The sequence below is a fragment of the Echiichthys vipera genome, assembly GCF_963691815.1.
Source record: "Echiichthys vipera genome assembly, chromosome: 15".
NCBI classification, from domain to species: Eukaryota; Metazoa; Chordata; class Actinopteri; order Perciformes; family Trachinidae; genus Echiichthys; species Echiichthys vipera.
In genome coordinates, this window is record NC_139840.1 from 2964966 (window position 1) to 2984319 (window position 19354).

A 19354-nucleotide genomic window follows, 5' to 3' on the forward strand; every position below is an offset into this window, starting at 1 on the left:
TATAGGTGCAGCATGTTGTGATTCTTGCTCAAGTCTGCAGCTATTTTTCTGATTATGCTGAAGATCAGTGTTGGATGTTGTGTCATACTGAGGGACTAGCTTACCATCCATGTGTCCCAGGACAGTGCGAAGGCAACGTATCCCTCCGCTGGACCACTGAGCTCAAATTCCACAGACTGCAGAGAAAAGAGATTCAGTGGGTGACGTTCATATATCACTAGTGCATTGCCGTAAGAATGCAAGTGTTCCTATGGAAAAGTGGTAGCCCAGTGAGCCTACACATGCTCAAGGGGGACACACACGGAGGTGCACATGTTGTCACTCGCAGACATGGCGGGGTCCACCCTGGACAGGACACCAGTCTATCACAGGACACATAGAGACGAACAGAGACAGACAACCATTCACACCTACGGGTGATTTAGAGTCATCAATGAACCGAACACCTGCACGTCTTTGGACTGTGGGAGGAAACCGGAGAACCCGGAGAAAACCCACGCAGACACAGGGACAACATGCAAACTCCACACAGAAGGGCCCCAGCCGGGATTCAAACCAGGAACCTTCTCGCTGTGAGGATTATATATATATATATATATATATATTTATTTTCCACCATTACAATCGTTTCTGTTTAGTCGTGAAGTCTGAAAATACATTTTGGAAAAGCAACATTGCTCCTAGCCCTCCTCATCCACACCACACCACACCACCGACTCACCACCGGGGTGTGGAGAGAGCTGCCATCTGCTAGTTTAATTCCCCCATAGTCTCCCCCCCCCCCCCCCCCCCCTTTCCTTTTCTCTACTCCCACTGCTTTCATCGCAGATGTAGGCGCGTCTCTCTATAGACACACCTACACCTGCACCGTGCTGGAAGGGAAGATCTGTCGTGTTGGGACGCGTGTGCACGCAAAAGCAAAGTGTGACCGCGCAACGGATGTGAAAAACCTCACGTTTAGAACTTCATTATAAGCACCAAAAATAAACTACTGCACGTATCAGTGTTGACATGGAAGAAGGAAGATAGAAGCCGGTTCACAGCAAATGAGGCGTTAACAGCCGTGAGAGCTCTGCAGGGTTTGGGGAACTCGAAGTGAATGAGTGAGTGAGTCAGAGGAGGCTGGGAGGACATGTGTGTGTGTGTGTGTGTGTGTGTGTGTGTGTGTGTGTGTGTGGCTGGGTCACAGGACATGTACCAGTTTTTCAGGGGTGTGGAGAGAGAGCAGCGATGTGAAGCGATGGTCTGATGCTCGCGTGCTGTTAGGACACGGGGGGTTCACACCTGTTTGCGGTTTTCTCTACAGAATACAACGTTCTGCTGCTCATCTGAGACTCTGTCTGGGGGACGGACGACGAGAGGAGAAGTAGCGGGGAAGGGAAGAAGACTTAGGACATTATATTTAGTCCACGCCATTGTGCCGTGGGGAAGCCAAGTGGAAAATGTGAGGTCAGTCTGAACCTGATCTGCAGAGATATTTGAGGAACACACACACAGTGACTCACTGACGTACAGACAGCGGCCCTTGCGTTTATAGACAGATTCTAGCTGTAGCAATGCAGCGTCACACAAACATACACACAGTTCACAGTATTCCTCATTTGAATGACTGCCTGTGGAGTGGATGTGCCTGAGAATGACAGAGATTTGAGTGAAACCAGAAAAGACAAAACAAGGGTGAAAACGGGAACAGACTGTGACCGGCAACATGACACAGTTCTCATGTTGTGCAGATTACCTGGCAGATGTAGCACCTTGCACCATAGACATGTATACAGTACATAGACGCCGCATCGCCTGCTGCCCCCCCCCCACACACACTAGAACTACGTGCCTACAGGGCGGCCATCTTGGAACAGGGCCACTGGCTTCTACAGTGCGTCCATAGACATATATACAGTATATAGACGCCGCATCGCCTGCTGTCCCCCCCCCCACACACTAGAGCTGCATGCCTACAGGGCGGCCATCTTGGAACAGGGCCAATGGCTCCTACAGTGCATCCATAGACATATATACAGTACATAGATGCAGCATTGCCTGCTGCCCCCCCCCCCCCACACACAAACACACACCTTGAGGAGTTTGAGGAGCACCTCTTTCCTTTGTATGTTGATGCACGGCTGCCTCTGCTAAACCTGACTCTCGCCAGATGACTCTCGGTCCGCCTTGCTTCCGTCTTGACTCCGCCTAGCTCCACTCGACCATCTGGATTCGCTCCATAGGAAAGTGATTTCAGGGTCCGCAGAAAATGGTCGAGCCAATCAGGACCAACCGGGCGGGGTTTTATAGATGTGACGTAGCAGAGAAAGGACTGTGGCGACTCTCGTACATAGATGCTGCTATCTCATCTGTGTCGTCCAATCTAGAGAACACCAGAGAACGGCTCTGAAGGCTTTTGTTGGTGGAAACCATGTCGGCTGTTCTGTTTGGAGTTTCCCTGCGTCACTCTCATCGGCGTCACGGGCTGGATTCTATGTGAGTGGTTGAAGTAGGACGGACAAGTGGTTTATCCAATCATATGCAAGGATTTTTGATAAGGCCCAGCCTCCTGAAAGCACTTCCCAGTCGAACGATCCCAGATGGATGAGTGAAGCAAGGAGGAACCAAATTCCTCTGGCCAAGAGTCAGGTTAGCCTCTGCTAGCCCCGTTCCAAGATTGCGGCGCTTTAGGCACGTCCCTCCGCAGTCGATGTGGCGTCTTTGTCTATATGTCTACGTCTATGTTTATGGGCGCACTCACACTGTCCTTCGGCACCGGGCCAAAACAGGTTTTTCAGGTCAAGCCTAGTGCGTTTGACCAGTGTGAGTGCAACCGCTCCGCGCATAACTGCGGCCAGCGGGCCGTCCACGGCCCGTCTGAGAGAGGTGGGCTTTAGTAGAGCACCCTAAAGCCCGGGGCGCGGTGCGGAAGGACAGTGTGAGTGCGCCCTATATGTCTATGTCTTTAACTGTATTCATTGCAGCAGTAAATGAAACTGTAAAGAGTCAAACCCTTTCGTCTGCTCCCTCTGTGGTCATGGACAGGAAGAAGCAGCGAGGGTCCACTGCTGGATCACAGCCTGGAGGATCTTGCAGGCAGGATTTGGATTGGCCACATCCCTCAGAGGTAAACTGAAGGTGTAAGATGGAGGTTAATGAGTACCGCATGTTCAGACAGGGACTCACTGTCACAACCACAAGTGCAAATGTTGTCTCACTCACAGGGCCGGGCAGGACGGAGGCTGTGGTTGTAGGTTGTACAGGAGCGGGTGTAGTCTCTGGCTGGGTCGGGTGGGGAGTAACGCCATGCTGATAGATGATTGGTCCAGGCAGCTTCACCCAGAACGTGTGGTAGTGGGTAACTACAGTCACGCTGGAAAACAAACCCATAGATACACATGCATTGGGGTATATTCTGTTATTAAGATTACAGCGCTTATAAAAAGTCATCAAACCTTTTTGAAATAGTCACTTTTTTTGTTTTACCGCCTAAAATAAGGCATAAAAAACATACAACATACAACAGCAGCATGACAAGAATCCTTACACATAAAACAAAGCATCAACAGCGTAGTAAGTGAACCCAGAGTTTATTAAAAGAGTGTTTTAAAGACTTACCTACTGGCCCCTGTACCAGCTTCTCTCATAGTAAAGTCCATTACAGTGGAAGGAGCCCATTGGTGCTTTGTTGTGTGTGTAGGGACTCTTCTCATGCTGCTGCAGAGGTTTGCTGTTATTTTCAGCAGCATTAGTGGTTAAAAAAGACCTTTGAATGCCTTCCCCGTGCTGCCCCGAGCTAATCACTGTTAGCCGCATTTGGCTGTTAGCGACTGTTAGCTGGAGGTGTGGTTTTCCCCGGGCAGGCTGTTCCAGGTGGACGTCGTTGGCGCTAATTACCTCCCTTTCTGTACATAAGGACGGACCTGGAAATCATTCAGGACCAGATGGTATCATCAGCAAGAGCGTTGCCCGTTTCCCTGTCGACCTGCCTGCCTGTCTCCCTGTCTCCTAGCCTCCCAGCCTCCCATCCCCCAAGCCTGTCTCCCAGTTTACCAACCACCTACCTGTGCTCATTCCCCGTGGCCATTCTTTCCCACTCACGACTGGGGTTAGCTGCAGAGGACGCCATTAGACGTGGATGAACGGACCTTCGAAGAGGGCTCCACTGTGCACTTAAGTTGGAGTTGTTTTTATTAAAACCTTTAAAACTGACTCTAGCGTTCATGTCTGCATTTGGGTCCCAGTCCTCTGTGTTTTCCCAGTTACCGTTCGTGACAGAGAGGTGGGACTTCAGGAGGGGAGTTGGAGAGTCAAGTGAGCAGGTAGTGGGTTTAGAAGAGCTCATGAGTTCAGGAAGGTTCATCAGGTCCAACTGGGAGAGTGTGGGGTTGGAGTCAGGGGGTCCAGAGAGATAGGGATGCTGGGGGGTCAGATAGAGGGGATAATGATTGATAAATTAAGTTGATTTTGTCAGTGAAAAAGTGGAGGAATGAGTTGCAGAGACCCGGAGTAGAGATTGCGGATGACTTAGTACATCTGGGACACTGCCAGGACATGAACACCGGTCCAGTGGGGGTTGGCGATGCCTGAGTTGTAGTTGCTACTGCGGCTGAGTAATTCCATGTCTGCTAAGCTCGTTAGCCTTCGCTCGCCTGCTTCATTTTGGCTCTTCAGTAATTTACCGGGGACATCAGAGACTCCGCCCATATTTTATACGGGTTTTAACCCACGGATCAGTTTCTATGTCCAGACAGAAAATGGCAGCGCAGCTTCAGATCCGTCATGTCTCCAGCCAACACGTCACATCACCACACGACAAGGTGTCAGTTCCAGAGGTACCTGGCTAAGCTGCACTTTCCGTAGAAGCCACTGTTCAACAAAAGTGTCATACAGAAGCTTTGAATGAGCATTAAGAAAGAAAGGAACTCACAAAAACTGAACCTGTGAGGGAGCATCTGCAGGAGCAAGCCAGGTGACGACAACCTCCGTCTGTCTGGCATCACTCGTATGGCTCACTGCTGCACCCTGGACACACACACACGTGCGCACACACACGCACAAAAAACATTTTGTTTTTAAACTTTGTAGTACTAGCTACCTGTCTTCATGTGCACTAAGCGTATGCCCACCTGGTGCTTATTACAGGTGAGCAGCTGGGTCTTTTTCAGGTTGGTCAGGGTGAAGGTGCCGACTGTGGATACTGAGCCCTGATTGGCTGAATCTCTGGCCTCAAGCAGAAAGCCCTCAAAATAGGTTGTTCCAGAAAGGATGACTGGAAAAGAGAGTTTCAGAAAGTTCAAAATCCAAAGGAAAATTACATCAACATTGTCAATCATTTCTATTCATTTGGTTCTAAACTAACAATTTACCAATCTAGTACTAAAACCTGTATTCTGACCATCTCCAGATCGCAGGACTATCTTTATCTTTAAAAGCTTGTAGCAAACTGTTTTTGCTAGTATAAGAAACTTTGACAGTATGGACACTGTTTCAGGGTGCACTTCCTGAAAGACTGGATCAAAATGAGCGCCTTATATCTTTCACACTAGAGCGTTATCAGTAATAAGCTAGCATTTGCAGTGTTGGCTCTTTAGGGCGCACTCACACTGTCCTCCCGCACCGTGCCCCGGGCTTTAGGGTCCTTGTCCCCCCCTCCAGGCCCGTTTGTACTCACACTACCTGGGCCTCGGCGCCGTAACACGTCACACGCATTGATGACGTCATGGCGTGGCTTTGTTTCCAGATCTTTCCGTAGACCTCGGAGTTTTTGTGCGTCTTGTCGACTGTTTTTGAATCTTTTCATCGACCAAATCTGCAGTAAACACTCCACCTCCGCATCACACCAACGTGAACCTTTCACCGCCATTGTTGTTGTTAAATGTCCGCGCATGGTCCCTCCTTCTATTTCCCATGTCCCAACAGGCGCACATAAATTACGTCAGAACCGCCGTAGGCCTCGTGCTCGTACACGTGCACACGCTCGTGCTCGTACATGTGCAAACGTGCTCTACAAAAGCCCACCTCTCTCAGACGGGCCGTGGACGGCCAGCTGGCCACAGTTATGCGTGGAGCGGTTGCACTCACACTGGTCAAACGCACTAGGCTTGACCTGAAAAACCTGTTTTGGCCCGGTGCGGAAGGACAGTGTGAGTGCGCCCTTAGTTACCTTTGATCCAATCTCCGGGACTGAAGGTGGTGGTGTTGGTGTCTAGGCGGTAGGGGCTCTGAGTGGTCTGAGCAGGGACGCCATGCTTGGGTTCCATGCTGCCACAGGCTTTGGTGACCTTGCCGTTGGCATAGCAGCCTGCTGGCACCCAGTGACACGCCAAGACAGAGATACAGAGAAGACAACACGAGCCCACAGGAGACATCTACAAGATCAGGTATCAGCCGCTACACGGTGTCCACAAAACCTGAAATTAAAAGGAAACCACACAGAGAATCAATTCAAAATGACTTTACAAACAGTTTCTGACTTGCTGCCATTGGTACACTCTTTCTGATGTTTCTTACTGATCGATACATTTTGACTTATCACAGCAGGTGTAACTAAAAACACATTGACGACGGCTCTGCTCCATTTACTGCAGGTCCCTGAGCAGACCATGACAGTGAGCCAGCATCATAGACTGTAAAACATATGGGTGTATTCTCCATGACGTCACCCGTAGCTTTCTGAAGAACCAACGGGCTGACACCATCTTGGCAGTGCCCAATCTCTGAACCCATTAGTCTGATGTCTGATGACATTTGAGCCTCTGGGGGAAACTGTTTTTTGTGTTTTAGTGAATTTAAAAGTATTTTTAAGAGACGACCGCAGAGGAGAGAGAAGCACCAGAGGAGAGGAGGAGAGAAAAGAGGAGGAGAAGACAGGATCTAGGAGCAGCTGAGAGAAGAAGGGAGCTGCTGCCCCGTGCACGCCCGAGCTCTCTTGGAAATAAAAACATCAGTTTGCAAAACTCTATGCCACAACATCTGCACCTGTCCTCACATAGCAATGCATAGATTTATGTTCATAGACTTATTGTCATCATTGTACTTCATCAGTCTGCAATCTCTGCATCACACACATGAGACAGGAAAAGAAATGCATCATGCAATACTAGTGTTATCAAATCAAATCAAATCAACCTTTATTTATACGGCGCTTTTCATACAGAAAAGTTCCGCAAAGTGCCTCAAAGAGATGAACAGAAGAAGAGAAACATCAAATCAAATCAGGAGAAGAAAGTTAAAAGAACCCAACCCTCCCACAGTCATGCACAGAGACATACACACACACATATATATACGTTCATACACACACACACAGCCACGCTGACACACACACACTCACACCTACACAAACACTAGCTGTCACTACAGAGACATGGCCGGGCAGAGAGACCTGAGGTACAGAGGAGTCTAGAGGAAGCTACCTTTGGGGGTCCAACCACACCGGGAGAGATCCCAGTCCAAGGTCGCAGAGACCACCGCCACAGAGACCCCCCAACCCGGGCAGACAGGAGCCTCCGCACCAAGGTGCAGAGCCCTCTAGTCGCCTGGGCCGGAGCCGTCCACGGGACAGCACCCCCCACGGCCAGACCAGAGACAACTCCCAGTGCTTTAGGCCCCCTGAGGAAACACTGGAGATTAAAAACTGTTGCCTAAAACAGTAAAGGGTTAAAATATGGAGGCACGAGGGACTAAAACATAAAAGCATGAAGGCTCAAACACAGAGATTAAAACAGTAAAGAAGGATCAAAAGTGCTCTGATCAAAGCCTGGTTAAAAAGATGGGTCTTAAGCCTCTTGTTAAATACCTTATTATACGTTGTTTTAAATCACAAAACACAGTTTTTAAATCGTCCTTAAGTTCCCGAGTACACCCTTGCCTCTGTTTAGTTGTTCACTCCGTTATTAAAGAGGAACCTGGCCTACCTGATCAGTCTTCACGGCTCAGTTTGAGGATGTGTGTGTGTGTGTGTGTGTGTGTGTGTGTCAGGGTGGTTCTGAACGAGCGGAGAGCGTGAACGGACGACTCTCAGCTGAGTGCGTCTGCAGTTGTTAAGGTGACTACAGCTGCTGAAAACAGGGAGACAATGTCCTCGTGAAGGCTTTTGTTTAGGTTTTCATTGCAGAGTGAAAACACAACGTTACCTGAGCCGTCTTTAGGGTTTAGATTGTGTCAGTCACGAGGAACGGGATCAGAGCTCTTCCTCAGAATAGCTCTGATAAAGGCTCTAAGTGTGTGTGTGTGTGTGTGTGAGGGGAGAGTGTGTGTGTGTGTGTGTGTGTGTGCTTCCTTTGGATTTTGAACTTTCTGAAACTCTCTTTTCCAGTCATCCTTTCTGGAACAACGTGTTTTGAGGGCTTCCGCGTGAGGCCAGAGATTCAGCCAATCAGGGCTCAGTAGACCTGTGTGTGTGTGTGTGTGTGTGTGTGTGTGTGTGTGTGTGTGTGTGTGTGTGTGCGTGCGTGCGTGCGTGCGTGTGTGTGTGTGTGTGTGTGTACGTGCATATGTGTGAATGTGTGTGTTAAAAGCTATTCAGCACTTTTATAATGACAAAAAAACATGTAAGAACTGTTTTTATGGGATCCAAAGTTGAACTATCATGGAGAAATAAGTGAAAAACAGAGAATAAGCCATGCGGGGCACCGTCCACGTACCCTGGTTTAGTAAAACACGTTTCAGTATCTCAGAAGAACTCGTGACCATAGTGTCCATGCCCTACACATGGTTTCCAAGACAGAGCAGCTGTGAACCAGTTCATTCAAAACCTAAGTGAAGTGCTAAGTCTATTTGGTCATAGCAGCTTAAAGTTTGTAGAGCTGTACATTAGGGCGCACTCACACTGTCCCTCCGCACCGGGCCCAAACAGGTTTTACGGCTAAAGCCTAGTGCGTTTGACCAGTGTGAGTGCAACCGCTCCGCGCATAGCTGCTGCCAGCTGGCCGTCCATGGCCCGTCTGAGAGAGGTGGGCTTTTGTAGAGCGCGTTTGCACGTGTACGAGCACGAGCGTGCGCACGTGTACGAGCACGAGGCCTACGGCGGCTCTCACGTAATTTCCTGTGCGCCTGTTGGGACATAGAAAAAAGAAGGAGGGACCATGCGCGGACATTTCAAACAATGGCGGTGAAAGGTTCACGTTGGTGTGATGCGGAGGTGGAGTGTTTACTGCAGATTTGGTCGATGAAAAGATTCAAAAACAGTCGACAATACGCACAAAAACTCCGAGGTCTATGGAAAGATCTGGAAACAAAGCCACGCATCGCCATGACGTCATCAATGCGTGTGACGTGTTACGGCGTGATGACGTATAGGCAGCAAGAAGCATTCTCCGAGGCCCAGGTAGTGTGAGTACAAACGGGCCTGGAGGGGGGGACAAGGACCCTAAAGCACGGGGCACGGTGCAGAAGGACAGTGTGAGTGCGCCCTAAGAGATATTAGAGCTAGTGGAAGCGACTCTACATCCAAAGTGGAATACTGGTGAGGTGGTTTTACTGCCTGGACGACACCCAGTTCTACTTCCAAGTGCTGCTGCCTCACGCCTTTAGGCCTGACATCATGAGACAGATGCAGTTTTGGTGACATTTGGGGGCGGAGCGCACAGTAGCATTCTTTTGTGGTCACTACGACAACCACAGACCCATTCAGCAGAAGGTCGCCAGTTAACATGGTTGCTCGTTAAACCAAAGCCTTTTTAGCCTCTGGGCTTGAGCAGCGGCTGATTATGATGTTGAAATCAAGTCCCCGTAGGGCAATTTGCGGTGCAGCCAGTAGCAAAAAAAACAACAAAAAAACAACATGGGTGACGTGGGACGACACGGGAAAACAATTAACATCAGTTGAAATGATGAATTATCCACTGATGTGCTTCATTACCACAACATCCAGCTGCAGAACAGATTTGATACGCGACTCCCCTCCTTCCCTTCATCCAGTGAGCCCTACAGCTCCCCGTAGGCGCCGATCCCTCCACCAGTAGCACCTCGCCTCAGGGTGCGCCGCTCCCTTTCCACCTGCGGGCTCCTGCTCCTCGCTCTGTCCACTCATCTTCATTCACCGCTTCACCACCGGGGAAGTCTTCCTCGCTGACCGCTCTCCCTCCAACCACGCTCATAATTGGAGACTCAGTCGTGAGGAATGAACCTGCGAAGCCTTCGGACTTTAAAGCGCTGTTTTGCCGCTCAGGTGCTAAGGCGGCTGACACCCTGGAAAGGTTTCCCAGCGTCCCGGCCAAACACCCACTGGCCCAGGATGTTTACGTCCGAGTTTGCTGAAACGACCTTCCTCTCCAGTCCTCTGAACTGTTCAAACATGACTAAACTCCTCGACTCCCTTGTGGCCACACTGGTGGTAAACATGTTTTTATCAGCACAAACGTGGCGTAGCTGGCTTTAGCTGCATGCTGAGTCTCCATACCTGGCTGAAGTCGTCATGTGCAGCCATTTTAATTCTCTGGAAACGTCCATCTTCCTTCCACCCTGATGGCTTAGGTTCACTAAGGGCGCACTCACACTGTGCCTCCGTCCCGTGCCCCGTGCTTTAGGGTCCTTTTCCCCCCCTCCAGGCCCGTTTGTACTCACACTACCTGGGCCTCGGAGAATGCTTCTTGCTGCCTATACATCATCACGCCGTAACACGTCACACACATTGATGATGTCATGGCGATGCGTGGCTTTGTTTCCAGATCTTTCCGTAGACCTCGGAGTTTTTGTGCGTCTTGTCGACTGTTTTTTAATCTTTTCATCGACCAAATCTGCAGTAAACACTCCACCTCCGCATCACACCAACGTGAACCTTTCACCGCCATTGTTTGAAATGTCCGCGCATGGTCCCTCCTTCTTTTTTCTACGTCCCAACAGGCGCACAGGAAATGACCTCAGAACCGCCGTAGGCCTCGTGCTTGTACACGTGCAAATGTGCTTTACAAAAGCCCACCTCTCCAAAACGGAGAGGACGTGGTACGGTTGCACTCACACTGGTCAAACGAACTAGACTTTAGCCGTGAAGCGTACTGGGGCACAGTACGGATGGACAGTGTGAGTGCGCCCTAAATCAGTCCCCATAACAGTCCTCCATTGATACACACACCTGGTCAGCTCCAGGCCACCATAGTGGTCTTGCTGTGATCTGATTGGTGAGCACAGAACCTTCCACTACATTCGAACTACAACTGACTCCAGTCGGTCGGCTAAAGACATTTTATTATTATTACTTCATCGGCCCCCTGGTCCAGCAGGTCAGTTTTTATCTGAAGGACTTAAATGATGTTACAAATTGTGTAGCTACTGAGTTTCTTAATTTTACAGAATCTTTAAATGTTTCTGGTGCCGCTCACCGTAACAAACACAGGTAGGACCTAGGAGTACAGACGCCACTCAGAGGTAGAATCAGGAATCACAGTTTGTACACGGTTATCAGTGCACTCGGGCAAAAGTAGACATATCCAATCAGCGAAGGCGAGGTCAAAATACAAAAACTGCTCAAAAACTACAAATACTCACAAGAGAAAAACACCAGGGATCGCTGGAACGCTGACGCAAGGGACAAGACGACCTCGCAACAAAGAGAGGGAACACAGACTAAATACTCCGGGGGAGGGGAGACAGAGGGACACAGGTGCAGCACACGGGGGTGGGGCTGGGATCCACACAGGTGACAAACAGCAGGGCAGGAAGACTGGAGAGAGCCCTGGAACGAGAGAGACCTTGGAAAGACTGAGACGCTGGGGAACACATGTCGTAAAACAGCACTAACCACCAGGACGGGGCGTGACACTCACACCACCTTTCACAGCACCTTTCCTGTGCTATTAACACTGACCTCGATGATGTAAGGCTTTAAACACAGTCTTTTAATGAGCACTTCTCCACATCAGAAGTGCTATCTGCAGCACTTCCCCGTGGGTGACAGACGCTGCCTGCAGCCTGAGACAGAAGGGACGCAGGACACCGGGTGTGGAATGCCACTGGGCTGGAAGTGCACTGCCTACATTTCAAAAGAGCTCTGCATTTTTGTAAATCTCTCATCTCATCTTCAGCCTCTTATCCGGGGTCGGGTCGCGGGGGCAGCAGCTTTAGCAGGGGACCCCAAACTTCCCTTTCCCGGGCCACATTAACCAGCTCTAACTGGGGGATCCTGAGGCGTTCCCAGGCCAGTGTGGAGATCTAATCTCTCCACCTGGTCCTGGGTCTTCCCCGAGGCCTCCTCCCAGCTGGACGTGCCTGGAACACCTCCCTAGGGAAGCGCCCAGGGTTCATCCTTACCAGATGATCCTGAACCACCTCAACTGGCTCCTTTCAACGCAAAGGAGCAGCGGCTCTACTCCGAGTTCCTCACGGATGCTGAACTTCTCCCCCTCTCTCTAAGGGAGACTCCAGCCCCCCTCCTGAGGAAACACATTTCACACGCTTGGACCCGCGACCTGGTTCTTTGGGTCCTGACCCAGCTTTCATGACCACAGGTGAGGGTAGGAACCAGGACTGAGCGGTAGATCCAGAGCTTTGCCTTCCTCAGCTCTCTTTTCATCACAACGGTGCGGTAGAGCGACTGCAGCTCCGCCCCCGCTGCTCCGATTCTCCGGCCAAACTCACGCTCCATCGTCCCCTCACTCGTGAACAAGATCCCGAGGTACTTGAACTCCTTCCCTTGGGGTCAGGACTCATTCCCTACCTGGAGTAACAATCCACCGGTTTCCTGCTGAGAGCCATTTACATTTCTTGTAAATGCACAGGTAAAATAAGCCCGGACTTTTTATTTTGATGAAGTTCTGAAGATCTGATTTTATTGTGGTTCTTCTGTGTTGATCCTGTATTTTGCCTTATGCCCTTGTTGTGACTTGTCTGTGGAAAGCGCCGTAGAAATACATTTTACTTCCCCACTGACTAACCCAAGAGATTCGAAGATGTTATTTCTAATTTCAGGGTGACAGCGTGACTAAACCAGCACTCCCCGATCACCCCCTGCACAAGCACACTCTCTCTCTCTCTCCGGTCCCCTTCTCTGAGCTGGATCAAAACACACCTCAGCACTTTTTCAGCACCTACAGTATCTTTAAGCATAAAGACAGAAGACACATAGAGATGCAAATATCCATTCAAACACTAAATAGAAATGTTTTCAGTCTGTTCTAATCACTGCAATCCAGAAACCCCGGGCACTCGAGGGCCAGCCCTTGTAAAAACAATCATAAACAAATCAAATCAAGAAATAGTCTCAAAGAAACCTGGAAGCAAACTCTTAAACCAGAGGGAGGAGGTTGTTGTACTCACCACTCTTTCCCCAGAAGACAGAAGAAGCTCAAGCCGTGACTATTCTAAGTGCTATGTCATTTCCCCTGTGTGTGTGTGTGTGTGTGTGTGTGTGTGTGTGTGTGTGTGTGTGTGTGTGTGTGTGTGTGTGTGTGTGTGTGTGTGTGTGTGTGTGTGTGTGTGTGTGTGTGTGTGTGTGTGTGTGTGTGTGTGTGTTATTGCAGCAGCTTTACAACCTGATGGATGAACTATTGGAAACTTCCTGATAGGACTTTCACTCCAGGGCAGGTTTCAGTACCTTATCACATGTGGCCAACATTTCATTTACAGCTATATAATAATAATAATAATAATAATAATTATAATGTACTTTATTTATCTCCTCTGGGAAATAAATGTTTCATTCTCTTCTTATTTTTCTTGATTTACACAACTCCGGGCAACTGGAGCAACAAAACACCAGGAACAGTCACAGGTCGACAGGGAAACACTAGGAACAGTCACAGGTCGACAGGGAAACACCAGGAACAGTCACAGGTCGACAGGGAAACACAAGGAACAGTCACAGGTCGACAGGGAAACACTAGGAACAGTCACAGGTCGACAGGGAAACGGGCAACAAAACACCAGGAACAGTCACAGGTCGACAGGGAAACGGGCAACAAAACACCAGGAACAGTCACAGGTCGACAGGGAAACGGGCAACTGGAGCAACAAAACACCAGGAACAGTCACAGGTCAACAGGGAAACGGGCAACAAAACACTAGGAACAGTCACAGGTCAACGGGCAACAACACACTAGGAACAGTCACAGGTCAACAGGGAAACGGGCAACTGGAGCAACAAAACACTAGGAACAGTCACAGGTCGACAGGGAAATGGGCAACAAAACACTAGGAACAGTCACAGGTCAACAGGGAAACGGGCAACTGGAGCAACAAAACACTAGGAACAGTCACAGGTCGACAGGGAAATGGGCAACAAAACACTAGGAACAGTCACAGGTCGACAGGGAAACGGGCAACTGGAGCAACAAAACACAAGGAACAGTCACAGGTCGACACGAAAACACTAGGAACAGTCACAGGTCGACAGGGAAACACAAGGAACAGTCACAGGTCGACAGGGAAACGGGCAACTGGAGCAACAAAACACAAGGAACAGTCACAGGTCGACACGAAAACACTAGGAACAGTCACAGGTCGACAGGGAAACACAAGGAACAGTCACAGGTCGACAGGGAAACGGGCAACTGGAGCAACAAAACACAAGGAACAGTCACAGGTCGACAGGGAAACGGTCAACAGGAGCAACAAAACACTAGGAACAGTCACAGGTCGACAGGGAAACGGGCAACTGGAGCAACAAAACACAAGGAACAGTCACAGGTCGACAGGGAAACGGTCAACAGGAGCAACAAAACACTAGGAACAGTCACAGGTCGACAGGGAAACGGTCAACAGGAGCAACAAAACACTAGGAACAGTCACAGGTCGACAGGGAAACGAGCAACTGGAGCAACAAAACACTAGGAACAGTCACAGGTCGACAGGGAAACACAAGGAACAGTCACAGGTCGACAGGGAAACACAAGGAACAGTCACAGGTCGACAGGGAAACGGGCAACTGGGGCAACAAAACACTAGGAACAGTCACAGGTCGACAGGGAAACGGGCAACAAAACACTAGGAACAGTCACAGGTCGACAGGGAAACGGGCAACTGGAGCAACAAAACACCAGGAACAGTCACAGGTCGACAGGGAAACGGTCAACAAAACACAAGGAACAGTCACAGGTCGACAGGGAAACGGGCAACTGGAGCAACAAAACACAAGGAACAGTCACAGGTCGACAGGGAAACGGGCAACTGGAGCAACAAAACACTAGGAACAGTCACAAATAGGTCGACGGAGGAGTGAGAGGAAAAACATCGACACAAGGATGAAGCCAGCCCTGCTACACGCTACGTGCTACCGCTCCTGCTGCTGCTGCTCCTGCTGGAGTATCTGCAATAACGATCCGGCCCCGAATGAGACTCAGGACCGGCTTAATCTACAGGGAGGCAGGAGATTAGTGCCAACGAGAAACACCTGGATCGACCTGTGACAGGGAAACACAGAGAGGAGAGCACATACAGGGAGACACAGACAGAGGGAGACAAACACACAGAGACGAAGAAGGAGAGGAGGGCTGCACAGAGGGCTGCACAGATCCCGCCTCCTCTCATACCCGTTGAGCTGATATCCTGTTCCCGGTGGCTCCCGGCTCAGTCCTCTTGGGCCCCCAGAGCAGGAGGAACACTGAAACCCTTCTCTCTACACACAAATGGCTCAGCTTATAGGACTTTTTGATTGCTATTGGAAAAAACACTCAAATTACAATAATACAAAGAGTCATTTCTCAGAGGCTGGGACTCGTCAGCGTGGTCAGATGCGTACATGAACTGATGGGATGTATAATCTGAGCACATTATAGCACTCACATGATGCTTTGTAAATCAGTCGTGTATCTAAAGGCAGTCATGTATCACAGCTATGGTCTTGATGAGTCAGAAGGACGCTTACTGAAACTGTTCCACCTCCACAAAAATAACCTCAAGAGGAATCACTACACCACCACTACTACACAGATGATCATGCATTCCTTTGTTAGCGTTTGAACAAAGACAATGAAATGACAACTGAGCAGGTCGTGAGTTCAGGCAGGCCACAGAGTCGAGCTCCCGTCCCAGCTGCATCGGCTGTCAGTCAGCCAATGGATCAGCGGTTAAACCCAGCTGCTCGCTCAGCTCATGGATCAGCTGATTCCCTTTCCATGCGTTCAACTGTTAAACGCCTGCCTGCCATCGCTGCTCCATTTGAACACCACTCGCTTTGCTACCTGCCTCCACCCCAGCTTCTCCTTTAATGCCGTCTGACTCTCAGGGTGGTTCCTGTTGCGGTTGTTAAGGTGGAGGTGTGGGGGTTCTGGTTCTGTCAGTAGCCTCCTCTCTTCCTTTGTGTGTGAGTTTGTCTCCCTCTGTCTGTGTTTCCCTGCATGTGTTCTTTCCCTTGTCTTTGTCCAGGTCCGGTAGGCGTTTCCCCCCCAAGCTGCAGCCCGTTACGCTGATCACCTGTGCCACCATATATACCTTTAGCTGACAGGCACGCAGCGCCGGACCACTGTCGACCCACTACTGGTAAAACTATTCACCCCCGGATTGGGGTCCCCTTTCTGGTTGTGGTTTTCACGCTCCCCATATTAAGGTTACTAATCGTGTTGTTCTTTGTTTCTCCGTAGTTTCCCGTGTTCCCGTTTCCCGTCTGTCTCCCTGATCTTCCGTCGTCTTCCTGTTCCTTTGTTTTGTACTTTTACTTTTTGTCTGTGTCTGCATCGGGTCCACTTTTTGTGTTATACCTGAGCCGTTCATGAGAGAATCACTACTACACAGATGATCATGCATTCCTTTGTTAGCGTTTGAACAAAGACAATGAAATGACAATTGAGCAGTGCGTGAATTCAGGCAGGCCACAGAGTCGAGCTCCCGTCCAAGCTCCGTCGGCTGTCAGTCAGCCAATGGATCAGCGGTTAAATCGTGAATCGTGTTTGTTTTCTGTTTTCTCCGTAGTTTCCCGTGTTCCCGTTTCCCGTCCGTCGTCTCCTCCTTCCTGTTGTTTTCCCCGGTCGTGTTGTGATTGGTTCTGGAGAGTCTCTCCCTCTCCTCTTTAATCGTTGTTTCTGTCTCCCTCTGTCGATGTCTTTCTGTATGTGCTTTCTTTCTGTTCTCTGGTTTGAGTTGGTTTTCCTGGCAGGTGATCCTTGTTAGCATTGATCACCTGCCACTCTGTATACCAACCCGGTCCTGAGCCTTAGGGTGCACTCACACTGTCCTTCCGCACCGCGACCCGGGCTTTAGGGTACTTGTCCCCCCCTCCCTCACCCCCCGCGCCCCAGCCCCGTTTGTACTCACACTGCCTGGGCCTCGGCATGAATGCTTCTTGCTGTCCATACATCATCACGCCGTAACACGTCACACACGTGTGTGTGGCTTTGTTTCCAGATCTTTCCGTAGACCTCTGAGTTTTTGTGCGTCTTGTCGACTGTTTTTGAATCTTTTCATCGACCAAATCTGCAGTAAACACTCCACCTCCACATCACACCAACGTGAACCGTTCGCCGCCATTGTTTGAAATGTCCGCGCATGGTCCCTCCTTCTTTTTTCTATGTCCCAACAGGCGCACAGGAAATGACCTCAGAACCGCCGTAGGCCTCGTGCTCGTGCATGTGAAAACGGCTCTACAAAAGCCCACCTCTTTCAAGCGGGCCGTCCGCAGTTATGCGTGGAACGGGTGCACTCACACTGCTTAAACATACTAGGCTTTAGCTGAAAAAAACGGTTTTGGCCCGGTACAGAAGGACAGTGTGAGTGCGCCCTTACTCAGTGCCCGATCATACCCTCTACATACCCTGATGTCTCCCTGTGTACCTGTTCCTCTTGTGTCCGTTCATCGTGTCAGTTTTTATCAGTTCTCTTCGTGTTTTTCCTTTGTGTTTAAAGCACCTTTTAGTAAATAAGTTTTATTAAATTTGTTAATACCGTCTCCTGAGTTCTGTGTCTGCATGTGGGTCCCCTCCTCCGTCGTCACACATGACGGATCCTCTTGTTAGTTATAGTATCTGTTTCTCTCTGTAGTGTTTTGCGTTTGCTTTGTACTTTTACTTTGTGTCCGTGTCTGCATCGGGTCCGCCATTTTTGTGTGTTATCCCTGAACCGTTCATGACACATACCTCCAATAAGGTGGTCCGAGGCTTGGGTGGTTGAATGTGATGCGACGCTGAATGAAGTGCACAAACGTCGCAATATCATCTTAATCTGAATAACAGTTACGATAATCTGATTACAGCAACTCTGAGGTAATTCCTTCCAGATCTCAGATTTCATTTGATATTATTTTATTCACGTCTGTGGATGACGTAACCCTGGCATCATGGTACAATCCGCTGCTCCATAGAACAGATCTGCGGACGTGCTGCTCTCTGTCTGCCCAACAACTGCACTGCAGCACCAGCTTACGTAACGCCCTCTTCTGTCCCTGTGTGTGTGTGTGTGTGTGTGTGTGTGTGCGTGATGTGCCTGTGTGTGTGTGTGTGTGTGTGTGTGTGTGTGTGTGTGTGTGTGTGTGTGTGCGTGCCTGTGTGTGTGCCTGTGTGTACGTGATGTGCCTGTGTACGTGATGTGCCTGTGTGTGTGCGTGTTTGTGTACGTGATGTGCCTGTGTGTGATGTGCCTGTGTGTGTGTGTGTGTGTGTGTGTGTGTGTGTGTGTGTGTGTGTGTGTGTGTGTCTGGTAAAGCTTAGAAGTTGCGCAACAGAAATAATGCAACAGAATGAGCATTGGCAGCAATATCCTGTTACAGTCGATCAGTTATTGCAGTAAATATACAAGATGACACCGCCACAGAGACCCCCCCCAACCCGGGCAGACAGGAGCCTCCGCACCGAGGTGCAGAGCCCTCTAGTCGCCCGGGCCAGACCAGAGACAACTCCCAATACTTTAGGCCCCCTGAGGAAACACTGGAGACTAAAAACTGTTGTCTAAAACAGTAAAAGGTTCAAATATGGAGGCTAAAAACAGGAGGGACTAAAACATAAAAGCATGAAGGCTAAAACACAGAGATTAAAACAGTAAAGAAGGATAAAAAGCGCTCAGATTAGCACCTCCTAAAAGAAATCAATTATCGAGGGATATTTGTTTGTGTGTTTTAAAGTAAGTATATCATTTGTAAGTACTATTTTTTGTTATTTATAATATTTGGAATGAAAGCAATGTCCAATATCAAGGACAGTGGCGTGTACAGGGTCAATTCAACGGAAAAATATCATCATGTCACTGTAAGGTTTTCCCAGTTGTCCTTATAAAATGAGGAAAAGTCATTAAATATGAAGCAGAAAAACAAACAGATGTTTTTAGAGATGTTAAACATTGAATTGGGTCAAATTGACCCCAAGGAGAACAGGAGGGTTAAGTCAACACAGTGTGGAAGGAGCAAATGCATGATTCACTGTAACAACATTTAACACTGCGCTTTCCTGGGGTTATTACGGTAGAGGCCCCGGCTGCGCAGACTACGCCCCCTTCGGTTCAGCCAGTGCCC

At 49.4% G+C, this 19354-nt stretch overlaps 1 protein-coding gene across 1 annotated transcript in view; it reads right to left on the reverse strand.

Moving 5' to 3' along the window:
• Positions 1–6353, reverse strand: part of frrs1a (ferric-chelate reductase 1a) — a gene marked incomplete at its 5' end in the record, with an annotated part of 16657 nt that extends 10304 nt beyond the window's left edge. The window contains 6 exons of the mRNA XM_083928532.1: positions 105–176; positions 2995–3114; positions 3205–3355; positions 4913–5007; positions 5112–5254; positions 6149–6353. Coding sequence (XP_083784658.1) covers positions 105–176; positions 2995–3114; positions 3205–3355; positions 4913–5007; positions 5112–5254; positions 6149–6353 — 786 coding nt within the window. The remainder of the gene's footprint in view (positions 1–104; positions 177–2994; positions 3115–3204; positions 3356–4912; positions 5008–5111; positions 5255–6148) is intronic.
• Between the last annotated feature and the right edge of the window lie 13001 nt (positions 6354–19354).